This window comes from Halichoeres trimaculatus, unplaced genomic scaffold (genome assembly GCF_033239565.1).
Source record: "Halichoeres trimaculatus isolate MK-OKI-2021-1 unplaced genomic scaffold, fHalTri1.1 fHalTri1_scaffold_1, whole genome shotgun sequence".
NCBI lineage: Eukaryota > Metazoa > Chordata > Actinopteri > Labriformes > Labridae > Halichoeres > Halichoeres trimaculatus.
The window spans coordinates 18651718-18668913 of record NW_027437179.1 but is presented as its reverse complement, the minus strand read 5'-3'; the positions used below and the strand labels follow the sequence as shown (position 1 = coordinate 18668913).

Genomic DNA, 17196 nt, shown 5'->3' with positions numbered 1-17196 from the left:
ATTTCCCCTGCTGAGGGGGAAACTGTCTTAATTTCAAACAGTGCTTCAACAGAGACACTTAACAGGACAAGAGTGGTAAAACTTTGAGATAGGGTCCATTTCACTGTTGACATCTCTATTTCAACTTACCCACTCAGCTGTAATGACAGTCTTTTCACTGCCTCTGAATGGATAAGGGTGAGAAATGACTGGAAAACTTTTATTCCACCATGCTCCTGAAAGAGACAGACTCTTTAGTTGAAAAAAACTCAATAACAAGCAACAATGAGTATGAAAGTATTTGATACCACTTAAGTGAAGAGGGGGAAAGTGACTCAATGGATGCATTTTGTCCATCTCAACAACAGCATTTCTGGACTTTACACTGTCATTGTTATTTAACTACCTTTATTGAAGGAGTTACATTGGTAACTGATTTAAAAAAAACATATGTAGGCTAGACTTTCTTTTCTGGAATTGTTCATTTTAGGCCATAAATCAGAGAGAGTGGAGGGGGACATCGAGTGACAGAGAAACCAGACCGGTGACAGTGAGAAACACAGCCTCTTTATATGTGATAAGTGTTTCACTCGCTGAGCTGAATATAACGATTGTTGTCATACATGAATTCTCAAATGTACTGTTTTGCAAAAAAAAAAAAAAAAAGAAGAAGTTGGACCCACTTTTGCCTTGAGAACTGCCTTAATACTTGCTGCAAATTTGTCGGTCTTGTGACTGTGGAGGCCATTTAAGTACAGTGAACTCATTGTCATGTTGAAGAAACCAGTCTGAGATGATTCCAGCTTTATGACATGGAGCGTTATCCTGCTGGAAGTAGCCATCAGAAGATGGGTACACTGTGCTCATAAAGGGATGGACATGGTCAGCAACAATACTCAGGTAGGCTGTGGACTTTAAACCATAATCAGTTGGTACTAAGGGGCCCAAAGTGTGTCAAGAAAATATCCCCCACACCATTACACCACCACCACCAGCTTGAACCATTGATACAAGGCAGGATGGATCCATGCTTTCATGTTGTAAACGCCAAACTCTGACCCTACCATCTGAATGTGGAGCAGAAATCCAGACTCATCAGACCAGGCAACATTTTTCCAATCTTCTATTGTCCAGTTTTGGTGAGCCTGTGTGAATTGTAGCCTCAGTTTCCGGTTCTTAGCTGACAGGAGGGTCACTTGGTGTGGTCTTCTGCTGCTGTAGCCCATCTGCCTCAAGGTTGGACGTGTGGTGCGTTCAGAGATGCTCTTCTTCAGACCTCGGTTGTAACCAGTGGTTATTTGAGTTACTGTTGCCTTTCTATCAGCTCCAACCAGTCTGGCCATTCTCCTCTGACCTCTGGCATCAACAAAGCATTTTGGCCCACAGAACTGCTGCTCACTGGACATTTTCTCTTTTTGGGACCATTCTCTGTAAACCCTAGAGATGGTTGTGGGTTAAAAAATCCCAGTAGATCAACAGTTTCTGAAATACTCAGATCAGTCCGTCTGGCACCAACAACCATGCCACATTCAAAGTCACTGAAATCACCTTTCTTCCCCATTCTGGTGCTCGGTTTGATCATTTCAGATCATCTTGAGCACCTTGACACACACACACACACACACACACACACACACACACACACACACACACACACACACACACACACACACACACACACACACACACACACACACAGATAGATAGATAGATAGATAGATAGATAGATAGATAGATAGATAGATAGATAGATAGATAGATAGATAGATAGATAGATAGATAGATAGATAGATAGATAGAAAACAAACTTCATTTGCATAAAAGTTTGCCTTTGTTGATTAAAGACATTGTGCTTCTTTTGTCTCGAACCTGTCAACTCTGTGCTGTGTAAAAAATGCTGTAGTGTCACTGTTTGTTAAGTACTCGAACAAAGTTCATTAAGTGTAAGAGAAATTCTTTCCTGACTCATACAATTAATGTATATGTGATGATTTTTTAATCATGACAAAGAGCAGAGAAATGTAAAGTGAGTGGAAAATCTCTGATATCCTGTTTTTCCCCTCTACAGCTAAAACGTTTACCCTTCTTCCCAGACTGGAAGCTCCACTCTTTCTCCATTGCTTTTTCCAATACCCATCAAGTACATGTGGGTTTAATTAGTCATTGTTTAGAATCCAAGTCAATCCCGTGCAAATGGTAGCAAGTACAGATGGAAATACAATAACTCTGACATGTGCCAAGACTAGTGTGGGCTGGAACAGAGAGGGGGGTTGCAAATAGTGCTTTTATTTTACTTTTGCTTGAAGAAAACCTGAACTGGAGGTTGCTGCTGGCAGTTCAACAAAGATTGGTTACTGAGGTTTGCTCTCCTCTCACTTTCTTTATGCAGTGGTAAGGTGAGGTATAAAGTATTGATAATCTTTGAAAAAATAATGGGAAGTTTGCACCCTGGCCAACAAAAAGTGCAGCCATGCAGAGCAGAACAGCTTCTTAGGGGCATCCTGTGCTCCATGTTTGCTTTTTTTATCGAATAATATACCTCCATATCAGAACAGGTCAGTCTGAGGAAAAGCCTGGTGGTGCAGAAACATGAGATGAACATCGATGAACAAAGTTTGAATTGGCTGGGAACTTCTGTTGTAGGTTTTATGCTGATTTCTGTTTTACGTTCAGTTTTCCTCGTCACTCACCTCTGCCAGGCTGTACAAATATGGTAAGAGGTGTCCTCGCCTTAAGTGTATTTCTGGAGCACTGCGGTCAAAGTTGCATATGCATGAGTGGAAAGTCGCTGCTGAGTGAGGCAAAATGAAAGTTAAACAAAAGGTGAAAATCCTCTGACCCTGAAAAGTTTTTTTTGTCCCACATGCAAACAAAAAACTTTGATGTAACCTTCAGGAAATATCCGAGCACTCTGTTCCTCTTAGTATGGCAGCATTTTATTGAACAAATGATGACACACTTCACACTTTAAAGGACATCAGTATACATTCAGATCAGGTCATATATATAGTACAAAGAAAGAGAAGTGTAGGAGAGGTGATGTATGACATACAGGTATACTGACCCAGTAGCCTGAAGGTGAATATGAGCTTTCTATAACAGCAATATTTCTTGCTGAGAGAACATGTCAGCCCTATTGTGTCTGTATTATTGATTCTCTCCTCGAGGTCTTTGGTCATTCAAGATAGTCAACATATTGGTTGACACTTTATAATAGGAGATACTGAATTCTGGGTAGTTTTCTAAGGACAAGGGAGATAATTCTGAATCAACTTGTGATGAACCATTAGAAGTTCTCTAACTGTAACTGATTACTTGGGCTGCATATTAATGAATGAATGAATAAGGAACCATTCAGCAGCAGATCTAATGGTGATGAAAATGTGTCTTCCCCTTCAATCTTCAAAATGAACAAGTGGCACAACACTAGAAAGAGTTACATAAAAGATTAAATGAAACCTTAAAGTTTGTATACTTTGGGCAGTAGTCAAATTATGTTATTACACTCTAACTGGAGCCACAGTGATCTGAAATGAGCAAATATTAATCTATTTCAAGATATTTTAAGCCAGAACCAGAAGGTTTAATTGATTGTGATTAGAAAAAATGTCCGTTAAACAAATAGTCGGATAACCTTGAAATAAGTATTACATTTTGGTTGTAAGAAACTCATCAGGAAAATTGTGCTTACAGGCTCGGCAGCTATTTCTGTCATAGCAATCAATCAGGCCCTTAGTTTTAGCTTTCAGTGTCTTGAAATAAGAACTGTGAACTTGCCATGTCAGCGTGTTTTAGAAGTAGGAAGACTAAAATATTTTGATGTGTGACTTGAGTGATTTAAGGTTTTGCAGTGTGTTGTGAGAGGTTACAGTACCAAAAACAACACAGATCCCAATATGGAGAGCTGCATCTGACTTGGTAGTGTATGTAATCATTGCCTCGGAAGTATATGTGCATTAAGTCTCATTACTTGACAATTTTTCGTTAAAAACAATAGGATTTTTAAACATGTATATGAATTGTCTTGTTTTTGTTTTTTTTTCACTTTGGAAGTCTGTTTTCATCACATCTGCACTTGATAATACAGTTAATAGCATTCAAATACTGCATGTTTGTTTGTATAGGGCCCATTGTGTTAATTCTGACCTCTTGAACTGGAGACGGGCCTGTTACTTTGTGCAAAGAGTCAGTTCTTGCAGGTGTTGGTGCGTGGTGGTTGAGCACTGATGTGAAGCTCAGAATAGCTTGTAAGTCAGTTTTCTGTTTGCATCTTCAGCCAATCAGTGTATATGGAGTAAATTTTTGTTCTCAAAGTGAACAGACTTCCAATGCTATTCAGTTTTCACAAACATTTACTTTTTCTCAGGAGCTGTCTCCCTGTATTCTGAATTGATAATTAGTTTTTTCTTCCTCCAAATGTTGTGAAATATGATTTGATCACTAAATGGGTTTTTTTGCCCTCTGCTTTTATGGTTCCATCTGTTGTTAAACCTTTAATTTAACTACCCTAAAATCTGCCAGTCATGTTTCAGAATCTTTATTTATTTGTCATATAAAATGTAAATAGTAATTGATGTACGATTAAAGAACTACTCCATATGATTCAGCTTTTTAATGGCCCACCAACAGAACAATAAAATGTTGGAATATTTGATTACTACCCAGTATTACACTGCTTGCAGTAAAAGTAAGGAACTTCCAAGGAATGTGGTTTGTATGATGAATCAACAAATGTCCATCAAACAATCAATACCTAATGTTTCATTAACACACAATCCTCTGGTCTGTTGTCAGTGTGTCATCTTCTCTTGGAAACTATAGGGGAAATAATTATAATGGATTATCTAGTTGAGGTTGCTTCGGATGTATTCCTAATTCATTCTTTTTTTTTTTTCTTTTGACTATGTCAATTTTTAATCACAGAAATCATTCACTGCCTCGATAAATTTCTCTCTTGTTCATAGTTTAGTCTGACCTGGCTAAGTAGAACCATTCAGTGGTTTTGGCCTCAAGGAGGAATAGAAAAAAAAAGACAAAGGAGCAAAAATGCTGTAAGTTAAAAGACAACAGAGTCTAGACAAAGTCTTTAATCTGCATCAGTGATTTCAGTGTAAACAAGCTCACTTTTTGTATTCAAAGCAGTTGGTCTTGTGCCTTTTCCATCTTAGTTCGTTCCATCAAAGCCTGTGAGCTATTTAAACCTGATAGAAATAATCAATGAGGTGCAGAGCATGTGTGCCGGGGGAGTCACTGAGGTGAGTGCAGCAGGTAAACACTTCAATACTGCATTTTGGCATCATTGACTTCACTTTGTACAAAACATTCCTTTATCATGTCTCAAAACCCCCCTTTAACCAAGCTGTAAGGCGCTGGAATGACTGCATTTCAGAACTGTCTTGTCTATAAGGCGGCCCTCATTTTTTTCTACACAATGGAAAGTGGGCTCTGGATGCACATGAGGTTTTTAAGCAGCATTATGTCTCAATTATGTCTTTACAAGCATCTCCTCCCCCATGGATGAACATGAGACATGGACGCTCAGAGTAATGCCTCTTAGTATACAACAGCTTCAATTACAATGGACCTTTAAACAAATGAACACAGACTTCACTTGCCATGTAAATCAACACCTACACATCACTTTTTGAGAACAGGACAACATCACATGTCATTAATGACGCAAAGCGGCAGCAGGGGGGCCTGGTGGCTTCATAGTGTCCATGAGCAAGTCACTAGATTCCTCAGTGGACCGTGACCTCAGGGCTCCCCATGGAGATGGGCTTTTGGAGCTATCAAGGGGCAGAATGGATGATGGCAATTATAATTAATACATCCAATTGCGCGTTGTTACACTCAAAGTTGGAGTTAATGTAATCCATTAGGTGTGAATGGTGACATCCTGTCAAGACTGATGTCTGCCTCGCAGTCCTCTAAGTCACAAATCGAGTCGGTGGCGTTTTCGTTGTTATGGGAGAACTGTGAAATTCTGTCAAAGGTTTCCTCGTGCTCAATACATTCAACCACGTTGGGGATCATGTTGACGTAGGCGTTCGCGATTTCTTTGTGGATGAGGGTGTCTTGGTTATATGAGACCAGCTCGTTGCTTATGTTCACAGTCTCCACAGGCGTACTGGAGCAAAAATTACGACAGCCTAACAGGCTCGCGAAAGCCTTCCTGAATTCAGCATTGAAGGCGTAGATGATTGGGTTCAGGGAGGAGTTCGTCCAGCCGAACCACACGAAAACGTCAAAGGTAGTCTCACTGACGCACGGCAGACCCGCGTCCCGGTCTGTGGCTGGTCTTTCGCAGAACGGGACCATACAGTTTAGGACGAAGAAGGGTAACCAGCAACACACAAACACACCCATAATCACTGACAGAGTTTTGAACACTTTGGTTTCCCGTTTAATCGACGTTTTCAAGGTGTTGTGATGTTGGCACTCAATTCTTTTGGTCCTGCAACTTTGCGCGTGCTCTGCTGCTCTCTCAAGAGAGGCTATTCTTCTTATTTGTATTTGTGCAATCCGGTATATTCGTGTATATGTCACAATCATAATTGCCACGGGAATATAGAAACTTATTAAAGACGATGATATAGCATACTCTCTGCTCAGACTTGAGTCACAGTTTTCCTCTACTTGTCGAATGGAGGAAGAGTTGTGCATCCCAGCCTCATCGTCACTGCTGGCTTTGTGCCAGTTAAGCTGGACCGGTATGAATGAAATAAGCACGGACAGCGTCCAAGTGATGCTTATCATCACAAAGGCAACTCGCTGGGTCATCTTCCTCTCGTATCGGAAGGGGCTTGAAATAGCCCAGTACCGATCCACGCTGATGATGCAGAGGTTGAGGATGGACGCTGTGGAACACATAATGTCAAAGGCGACCCAGACGTTACAAAAAGTGCCAAACGGCCAATACCCTGCAACCTCTGCCACAGCCTTCCAAGGCATCACAAGGACGGCCACAAATAAATCTGATAAAGCCAGAGAGACGATGAAAATGTTGGTAACTTTGGTCCGCAGGTGCCGAAAGCGCAGCACCGCGGCGCAAACCAGGATGTTCCCCAGCAGAGTCCACAGGATGAGTAGGAACAGCAGGCATCCCGTCAAGGTGCGCAAAACCATGTCCTTCCTCCAGTCATTCGTCGCCTCCGTTTCGGTGCTGTTCCACATTATCTCACTGAGGTGGGGTGGCGCAGAGTCAGTCCCCTGCACCGATGAGAGGTACTTGGCTGGGTTCTCCATGTGGCTCTTCAAGTATGACCGCTGTATAGTTCTCCATGCACGGGGACGGGCGTACTTTTCAGCCACTCACCGTGCGGTACCCATTGTCCCGCTCCGCCAGCAGCCCGATCCGCAATGCAAAACAGACGGAGTGACAGGAGTGAGCGCGTTAAAACTGATCCAAGCGACGTGCCAGGTGCGCTGATGGGCTGAAACGCAGCTGGCAGAGGCGAGCGCATGTTGCAGTTTTGCCGGTCCGGCCGCCTGACCTGTCTACTTCTCTGAATATTTCTGTCCACGGTGTCCTAAGCGCGCCGTGGGTGATGAGGGAGTTCCTTGAGCTCTAGTACACTGTAACTCAGCCAGTGTTGAGCAGGAACCACATGACGCTTTCATTGAGAGCGATGTTACGCACACCAGTGCTCTGTGTAAAAAAAAAAAAAAAAAAAAAAAAAAAAAGGTGCAAAAATTCCTTCTCAGTTTACGAATCGTTCTTTTTTCTTTTTTTCTTTCTTTCTTTCTTTTTTCTTTCTTTCTTTCTTTCTTTCTTTCTTTCTTTCTTTCTTTCTTATTCAAAATCAGACGACGGCAGAGGAAGGTGCTTTAAGAGCGAAGAGAGAGCGAAATGTGGGGATTAAATCGTGGCATTTGAAGCAGACGCACTCATTCGGTTCACACATGATCCCAGCGAACAGAAGGCACTGACGAGCAAGCGGTGCCATGTACAGAGCTGTCCATGGTGCTGAAAACAGTCTCGGGTGCAACAGTCCAATATATCTCCTCCTTCCCTATCTATCTATCTATCTATCTATCTATCTATCTATCTATCTATCTATCTATCTATCTATCTATCTATCTATCTATCTATCTATCTATCGTCACTGACATTGGTTTCTTCAAAATTGTATACTTTCATAACGAGGACCGGAACTTAAAGGACTTTTTCTGCTGAAAGCAGGGCTGCTGTGTGCACATTAGACAATGAACCGAGTTTAAACCATTTTTTTCTGTAATAAAACTTGTAATTTGTTCGGCTACACGCTGCTGGATCTACCACATTATCTTCATCTTGTACCCCACAACTGAAGATTGCAACACCACATTTATTTTCGGATCAATTGTCACACATACGATACGCGCGCGCGCACGCACGGACGCACACACACACACACACACACACACACACACACACACACACACACACACACACACACACACACACACACACACACACACACACACACACACACACACACACACACACACAGCCCTGCCCTTATACTAACTCCACGCGTCCTGAGTCGGTGTGTTTGTGCAGCTGCAGCAGCAGCAGAGCCGTTTCCGGCTTTGTAACGTCACGGATATTTTTAGACGTATCTATGTGCCTGTCAAATCGTTGTGACACAACGTCAAAATAATCCCTCGATCCCCCATGCCAGATTCTCTGGACTAACCTATAATCTCGGTGTGTCATGTTAGGAGGCAAGCTGTCAACGGCGAAACATGAGCACTTACAATCATCACTACACACCAAGGAAATCAAAATACTAACCATTATAGAATAACAAAAAATCACTTATTTGAAACCATTTAAATCATTGAGAATCAAATTTAACTCTAAATAGCGTTACATTGTAAATACAAGTGTAATCACATTGGAGAGAAACTCATTAGATGTAAATTAGTGTAAAAAAAAATGTCAAATAGAATACTTTTCATTCCTCGTCCAATTCAGCTTTGACCGTATGTTCCTTCTTTGTCCCTCTTTAGAATAAGGATTTCTGAATGAAGCGGGACACCCTGCAAACTCAAAGGCACAATAATCCAGGCTGGAGCGTCCTGTTATACAAGAGCCGACGGACTGTCGCAGCAGAGTTCTCCATTTAAAGCAGTGTGGCGCCTCCCTGTGGCGAACAGACAATCCGCTGCCCCCTCAGAATCTTTTCAGTGTCCCCAGAAAACCATCAGTGTCGAGAAGGTGCAGACAAAATGAGAAAATGTCACATAAAATATGTGAAGGAATGAAATGAAAGAAGGGGGGGGGAGTATTCTTTATTTTCAAAACATATACATTCATCACTCTTGTACACATAATTTCATATGAGCACCATTTTATTGCAATTTCACGAAACCGTGTCACAGTATGTGGTTGATTTTGATCATAATATTTCTTTAAAAAATGAATGGCATTTTGCACCTTAAACAAAGAGGAATTTACCATGTATTGGCACATAATGAGAACACATGTGGAGAATATATACAGTGAGTAGCACCAGGTTGAGAAGTTGCTGAACCAGCTTAAGGTATGCATTATTTTGATATAAAATATCAAAGAAATATTTACCAACAAAATAAAGGGATTTCAAAGAACAGGATGTTTTCTTGTTGCTGATATTTTGGGTAATTACACAACATTTTTGTTTGTTGGAGAGTTCACCATGACAGCATCATGTTTCTCACAACAAACAGTTTAATATACATAATTCTGTACTGGTTTAACAACCCTAGATGTAATCTGAAAAAAGCTTCCCAGTTCTTTCAGTTTGCATAAAGCAAAGAAAAGTTGCATCTCCCTTCATGTTTCTCAGAATAAAGATCACAGGACTGCATTACAGTCAAAATAGTGCTGCCAAGTATCATAATTTTGCAGTAACGTCATACTCACCACTCAACCTGACAGAACAGATAATTAGAAACACCTCAAGGCACGGATGAACTTTTAACGGCTGACACAGGCAGGTGCTGTGTCTGAGAACTTTACACCAACTCATTAAGGTTTTTCAATATAGTGCTAAGATTGTCATTTTCTTTGTTGCTCAAGTCCATCCAAACACTTAAACTACTAAGAGAATAAAATGAGAACCTCATCCAAATACAGTTGAGTATTCCATCAGTAAAATATGAGTGAAGGGGCTCACTGAGTACAGGTCTGTTACCTGTTGTATTCTGTTTAGCCTTGAACTACTATATACTTTCACATATTTTATATGAAACAGTGAAAATCATTCATGTTAAGCACAGCATCTAAATTTTACATGATGCACCACAGAGAAAACCTACATAAATGTGTCTACAGGACAAAGAATACCAAGGGCTCTTTCATATAGTAAAAACCCCAGAGTCTTCTGATTGCCGTCATCAATATGTCCACATTATTCAAGGCAATTCTTCAAGGAATATTGGTTAATAGTCTTCCTCTGTTATTCCTTCACTGAGGGATCTATGTTTTGTTCTTCTCCACAGCTTTCTTTCATGTCTGCCGGAGTGTGACCCGGGCTGCCTCCTGAACGGTTGACCTGCACTGTGACAAACACTCCCAGGAGCCAGTGATGACAAATGTCCCTGTGCATGTTATCAGGCATTGTCAGTCATCTGTTATGCTGTCAGACCCGGCGGAACACCTCGAAGAGAGAAGCGACTGAGTGCATCCGGTAGAAAAGGTTTAAGGGAATGGCGAAATTGAGAACTGTGGTCCATATGCTGAAGCCGAATGTCTCCTGTTCCAGCCCATTGTCATACTGTGGCCGGCAGCCGAAGGCAGGAAGGATCCACAGCTAAAGAAGAGAAAGATCTGGATGAGTAAAGGCTGTGTTCATTGATGTTTGGCCACTTGGGGGCAGTGCAACAAGTTATACACACAGTACTGATAAATTATCAACAGTAAGTTGTTTGGCTAACTTGTTAGTGACTAGTTGCCATTTCATTTTACTCATTTTATGTTTAAGCTATCAGAAATTTTTAGTCACAAAGTGAACGAGATTGGTGAGAGTAAACATTTACAGATAACAAAACAGAAACAATAAGTTTAAAGACTCAACTATTTCATTGAAGTAAAGGAGAAATTCACCACAGAGATTTACCACCCTAAGCAAAAAGTTTCAAATGACTTATTAATAGTCATTTTCTTATTGTCTAATCAGATAATTTAGCAGTTATAAGCCCTGAAGGCAATCTTAATGTGAATACAGTTTACTGGACAACACGTTGGATAAGTAAAGCTGTTTTGGTTTCACTCTGAGCAATAATACATCCACTACAGAAACAGTCATATAATTGCTGGAGCATGTCCCAGCACTAAGAACTCAAAGAGACAATAATCCAAAGCCAAAGTTTAAAGGTCCAGTTACAGGAGGTTTTTGTAACAACATAAAAAGTTGATTTCTACACAAATTCTGCCTCTGCAGAGGAAAAAAACTGATATAGTTTAGGACTTTGAGGTGGTGTAGCATTTTATAGGAGGGAGCTGATGAACCCTCTGGATACGCCCCTGGATAGTTGGTCAGCATAGATGAGACATTTTATCTACCAAACATAGTTTAATCTTTCAAGACCATGAGTATGTACTCACCGAAATGTTGCACATCAGCAGGAACACTGCAATGTTCTTCAAGATTTGCCTCTTAAAATTTCGGGGCTCCACCACTTTGTTCCCTACAGGTAGAGGCACTTCAGAGGGTTTCCTAGGACATCTGTAGCCCTGTCCTATCTCCTCCTGCTCATTCTCAATCGTGACACAGGCCCTGTCAGGGGTCTCGTAGGCGCGGTTGATGATGCCATTGTAAGGCGGAGCCAATGAGGACGTCACCGAGAATATTTCTGGTGCAGCAGGTAGATCAGGGTCATCTCTTTCTCTGTCTTCTTGTTGACGATACAGAGATTCAACGATGAAGAGGTTCTGGACGTACTTTTCCAGCACAATGAGCAGTGAGTAGACCAGGTTGGTCCAGCGGTACGGTGGATTGAGGTTGGTGCCAAATACAGCCACAACGCTGCACCACGACATGAGCCAGGAGCCGACTGAGGAGCCAAAGAGTAGCTCTGTGTCCAGCTGTCTGGACGGGTTCTTGGTGGTGTCTAGTGGCACATGGTCTGCCCTGTAAATGAGCAGACCTGAGGCACCAGCACAGCACATGAACACCAGCATGACTATGCCATAAATGTAGAACATTGAAATAGCTGACTGACGTGTTTGAAGGGACTCTTCTACATGGGTGATGTAGACCACCAGGATCCCAATAGTGCTGGCCAGTGCAAGTAGACCCAGAATGGGGCCTAAGGTCAGGTTCTGAGTTTTGGTGGCCAGCCTTTTCCGGTTCAAAGAGAGATCGATCGTCCGTCCGATGTTCTTCCACATAACAAAGAGCATGGCAGAGACGAAGATGTGGTACTCGATGTTAAAGGGATAGAGAAAGTAAAGGCTGCTGGAGAACATGGAGCAAGTGCTGGTGGTGCAGTTACAGTGAGGCTCTGAGTGAACTGCAAAACAAATCAAACAGAAGGATAACCATTAGAAACACCTCTGAATGCCATGTTACTTGCTCTTCTTTCAAGACACTAATCACAATAACCCATTACAGAAATCAAAAGCATAACCACTACATAAACAGAAATGGAAAAGAAAATATTGGCAGCAAATCTGAGTAACATGTTAATGTAATATTCTATGTAAATATATCATAAAGCAAAAAAAGTTCTCTTGGCTGTGTTGGCTCACTGAATAAACAACAAAAAGTTGTATTTGAGCCTCTCATCACAATCATTATTATTATTATCATTATTATTATTATTATTATTATTATTATTATTATTATTATTATTATTATTATTATTATCATTATGTATTTGCATATTTGTGTATTCAACTGGATAATACTTAATACTTGACCAATAGGTTATGGTCTAAAACATACTTTATATTACAATAGTTCATCATTCTCATTACAGATTTGAATACATTCAAAATAAAAAACAAAACTTTATTGATTGATCAATTAAAACCTATACATTTTGACTCATAAGTGGCCTTATGCAAATGTGATTTCAGACAAGATTCAGTGCAACCACAACTAGAAAGTATACAAGGGTCTAAGTGGTGTGTTGTTGTTTTTGTTGGTAAAAAGAAAAAGTATATATGTATACCAGCATTCCGGTATCTGCTATCCAGAGCAGTAATTTTCAGGAAATAATACTGGATAGAAAAATAATGTGTTTAATACCCTCACCCAGTTGGTGTTTTTGTTGTTTTTTAGTCTTTATTTAAATTAATGAGCTACAGTGGGGCCCCTTCAAAGGGTCAAGTTTATTTTCCTGCATTTAAAACAACCCGCCCACTCTGAATCACAACAACAATGATAACAACAAGAAACTTTCTTGTAAAACTTAAAGTTGTGAAAGGGTGGCTCTTCTGAGCTTGTCCTCTCTAACTAATGACTTTCAGACATGCTAGGACACTAAAATCTGCTTCTTTTCCTGCTACTTTTAAATGTCTCTGCTTTTTTCTGGATGATAAAAATTATCTGTGGCTCTCTATCTTCACTCTTGTTCGTAATTTCTGCCATTAGCTGAACATCAGGCCATTTCACATCCAGATGACAATGCACTTTTATTCTTACTCACTCCTTGTCAAACCCACCACAACATGCAGAGGTACTGCTCCTGCCCTCAAGAGACCACCACAACAAAACCCTACCGTGTGCCCCCTCTCACCCCCTCCCACAAGGGGCCACCACCATGGTACTGCACCCTTTAATTAAAAAAGAGAACAACAGTCAGGGTGCAGCCAGCCTCATAGTCAGCCGGATATGAGGAGGAGCAGCTGAACCCCCCAACCCTAGGCTTAGATGTATCAGTTACTGTAATTGCAGCACCCTTGGGAGTAAGCAGCCTGAGCACAAAGCCGTCTGAGGTCAAGCTGGGGGTTGCCAAGGAGGGTGGTGAAGGCTGAAGTGTGTGGAAAAGGATGAGGGGAGGGGGGCTCAGTGGTAGCACCACTGTTTGTCTCCTGAAATCTAATAGAGGGACGTTCGACACAAACAAGACCCACTGGGCTGCTGGGCTAACCTTTCTTCCCCTCGCAGACCCTCCTCTCTTTCCTTTTTTCTTTCATCCATTGAAGTGAGCTCTCAAGTGGACTATTGTACTTTCTTCCCAGGTACAAGCCAGCAATCGACCTCTTGGCCCTTACCTATGCTGAGGTTTCCGTAGCCCAGGGCAGAGAGTCTTCTCTTGTGGTTGTTCAAGAAGTGTTCGGCCTCTGACATCACACCGTTGCACCACAGGAGGAGGTTGGTAAACACAGCATGGATTACACCAAACCTGAGGAGTTGGGTAGTTGAAAACAAAACTGATGATCACTCATTCAGTAGCATACAGCTACATTATGTGACCTCTGTATGTATTCATGAAAAGTTAAATGACATTTGTATCACACGTTTTTCTTTTATGCATAATTGGAGTGTTTTGACATCCTCTTTAGATCAATGTGATCAAAGTATGTTTGCTCCAAAGAGTTTATTAGATTCACAGGATAAAATTACCTCTCAAATGTTTCAAAGCTCTTGATGACATCTTTGATGTGAAACCAGAGAAAATGGACCTAAACAAACAAAAAAAATAAAGAAATAATCATAAGACCTGGATGTTAGTGGTGATTTAGCTGATAAAACATTCTCAGATCAAACAAACAAACAAACAAAAAAAACTCAAACATGTCAGTCCTTATCTAATGGTCTCTCCTTGATGTATGCAGTTACACTTGACAAACAAGGACAATGACAGGATTATATTGTTGCGGCAACTCTGTACTTGCCTCAGCAACAAAGAGCACATTATTCAGACCTGCCCGGAAAAAAGACAGTCTGAAGCAGCTGAAAGATTATCACCTTATTGAAATGAAAGTGAGGTTGTAAACTTACCTGTGCTACGGTGTGAGTTGCATGAATGACAGGATATACCCCGAGCACAGCTGACACACAAGACTGGTAGCCAACATAATACCCGATTCGAAAGGCATCCATGATGAGGGAAAGGAGTGCAAGGAGAGTCAAACCACCTGAAAAAAAAACAACAACAAAAAACAAATAAAGATGAAGTCACCTACTGAAGGCATTATGTGTCAACTCTATTTGCATTTCAGGTTTTGTTTTATTTAACTACTTTAAACTCTCTCCATATATATCTAATCAAAACTGTTGCTTGGAAAACGGCAAACCTCTTGTGCCCAAGCACACCAAAAATAAAACTATCAGCTTGCTACTTTACTCATCCTTTACTCCTGTACTGCTACACTGCAACAAACTTCTGCTTAATCTTAGAAACCCACCTCTGATCCAGCATGTTGTTGCGTGGACATCCTTGTCAGTCCGTGTGTTCTTCTGCCTATCCCGCACAAGGATGTACCACATCATCCAGATCAACTGCAGCATCATGAGGCAGGTGACGAAGGACAGCAGGTGCTCCTCTTTGACAGAAGGGCCATGGTGCGCAATGGCGAGCATCAACGCCGCCCCGATCAGCAGCACATTGGTGCCGTACTGTCCGCTGAGAATCTCTGCGTTCTTCCTGGGATAGTCCCCAGACAAACTGAGTCTTAGTTTGGAAAAAATCTTCTTGTCTTGTTCGGAGCTGGACGAAGAGGAGGAACTGTGGCAGTACTTGTTCACGCACATAATGTCCAGGCCGTTGTGCTCTACCATTGTGAGAGACATGTAGGAAAATCAGCAGTACTGAAAGAAGAATAAAGTGAAAGCCGCGCGCTATAAGTGCATTTGAGGGAGGCCAGGTGCGTAACCTGTTGCTACAAGGTGGGGATTCAGGCGAGGAGGTACCGTGCCAAACATGCTCATTCAATCTTCAAGGTCCGGCTCAGTGGCCACGCGGAGTGTCAATGTTCAGGCTCGCTGAGGATGGACTTGATAGATGCCATTCTCAACTGCTAACCCTGAAACTGAAAAATATCTGGTCGTGTAACCGACTCGATGAGCCACAAAAAAATGGGAGATATTGTTTCAGACTTAGGTGATCCCAGACCGCGTCCCCTTGAGACTCACATGTATTTCAAAGAAATCACTGGGCCTGCGGTGCCAACCATTCACCGCCTACAGACGCAAAAACACTGAGCACGGAATAATCCACGATAGCAGAGGGAAAAAAACACTCAATCCACCTCTTCATTCAGGGCAGCTGCCAGACTGTCTTTCCAGGTCTGAGGAAATCCTCTCAGGGTGGCTATCGTGTGTTAAGCTTGCAGGCTCGGATGTCATAAAAACGGCTAGGTGACTGTTCACATAGCTTCGATTTAAAAAAGCTGTACGCGGATGATCTGTCCAGTGTCACCTCAGAGGATCATTGTGTCCATATGCAGCCAGAAAACTTTACTTTATAGAAGAAGAAGAAGGAAAAAAAACTCCAGAAGAATCAGATTTCTGTGGTCTAAGCCACAATAGCTTTTTGTGAGTGGAGGTCAGGATGGAGAACTCTGAGACCATCAGCAGCAAAGGCTCGTATGGATATGATCCGGTGACCCCTGGTTTAATAAATAGCTTTGGCGGATGCGCACAATCAGCATAACAATGGAGGAACAGCACGGAGATTAGAGACTGATAGGTGTTCTGTAAGTCAAAGAGGGGGTGAGAATGGCATTCTGCTTCTTCATCATTTGTTTCCATGACAAACAAAATAGAGCCCACAAAAAATAAATAAATAAATAAAAAAATCAGCTTGTTTTAAAAAAGGAACAGCCAAAAAAAAAAAAAGGGAGATAATTTCTTCATCTGTGTGGTTGAAATTAAAAACGGAGAGGGTCAACAAGAGCTCAGTTTTTCTAAGTAAATAAATAAACAAATAAATTTATTATTATTATTATTATTATTATTATTATTATTATTATTATTATTATTATTATTATTATTATCATTATTACTACTACTACTACTAATAATAATAATAATAATGATAATAATAATAATAATAATAATAATAATACATTTGAAAAACTTAATAAAAACTGGATTTTCTAAATGACCAGGGTGTTTTGCCAAGTTGTGGATTGGTTTAATAAAGCCATTCTCCTTTCACAACAAAAATCACAACTTCAGCTGGTGACTCCACGCGGCCTCGAGACAGTGATTCCGGGAAGCGGCGTCACGTGGACAGGACAGATGATCAAATAACAGCACATCAGAAACCATCCGCCGAGTATCGATTTCTCGA

The 17196-nt window shown here is 41.2% G+C and overlaps 2 protein-coding genes across 2 annotated transcripts; both read right to left on the bottom strand.

The window, feature by feature from the left end:
- Positions 1-4100: 4100 nt before the first annotated feature.
- On the bottom strand, positions 4101-7607 carry drd5a (dopamine receptor D5a). The gene has a single exon (XM_074671513.1). It carries the CDS (start codon positions 7225-7227, stop codon positions 5845-5847), a length of 1383 nt encoding a protein of 460 aa, XP_074527614.1. The 5' UTR covers positions 7228-7607; the 3' UTR covers positions 4101-5844.
- A 2541-nt stretch (positions 7608-10148) lies between these two features.
- Positions 10149-16879, bottom strand: otop1 (otopetrin 1). The gene is made up of 6 exons (XM_074680216.1): positions 15308-16879; positions 14901-15037; positions 14523-14581; positions 14171-14301; positions 11555-12462; positions 10149-10760 (listed from the first exon to the last, which is right to left on the bottom strand). The coding sequence occupies exons 1-6, from the start codon at positions 15690-15692 to the stop codon at positions 10590-10592; spliced, it is 1791 nt and encodes a 596-aa protein (XP_074536317.1). The 5' UTR covers positions 15693-16879; the 3' UTR covers positions 10149-10589.
- Positions 16880-17196: the final 317 nt, after the last annotated feature.

What these genes read in the sequence shown, in the direction of transcription:
- otop1 (XM_074680216.1), bottom strand. Translation starts at nt 15,692, where the DNA reads ATGTCTCTCACAATGGTAGAGCACAACGGCCTGGACATTATGTGCGTG. An exon ending in CTACGGAAACCTCAGCATAG is followed by an intron (nt 12,463 to 14,170) that starts GTAAGGGCCAAG and finishes TTTGTTTTGCAG; the next exon opens with TTCACTCAGAGCCTCACTGT. An exon ending in TGCTGATGTGCAACATTTCG is followed by an intron (nt 10,761 to 11,554) that starts GTGAGTACATAC and finishes TCTCTTCTTTAG; the next exon opens with CTGTGGATCCTTCCTGCCTT.
- drd5a (XM_074671513.1), bottom strand. Translation starts at nt 7,227, where the DNA reads ATGGAGAACCCAGCCAAGTACCTCTCATCGGTGCAGGGGACTGACTCT.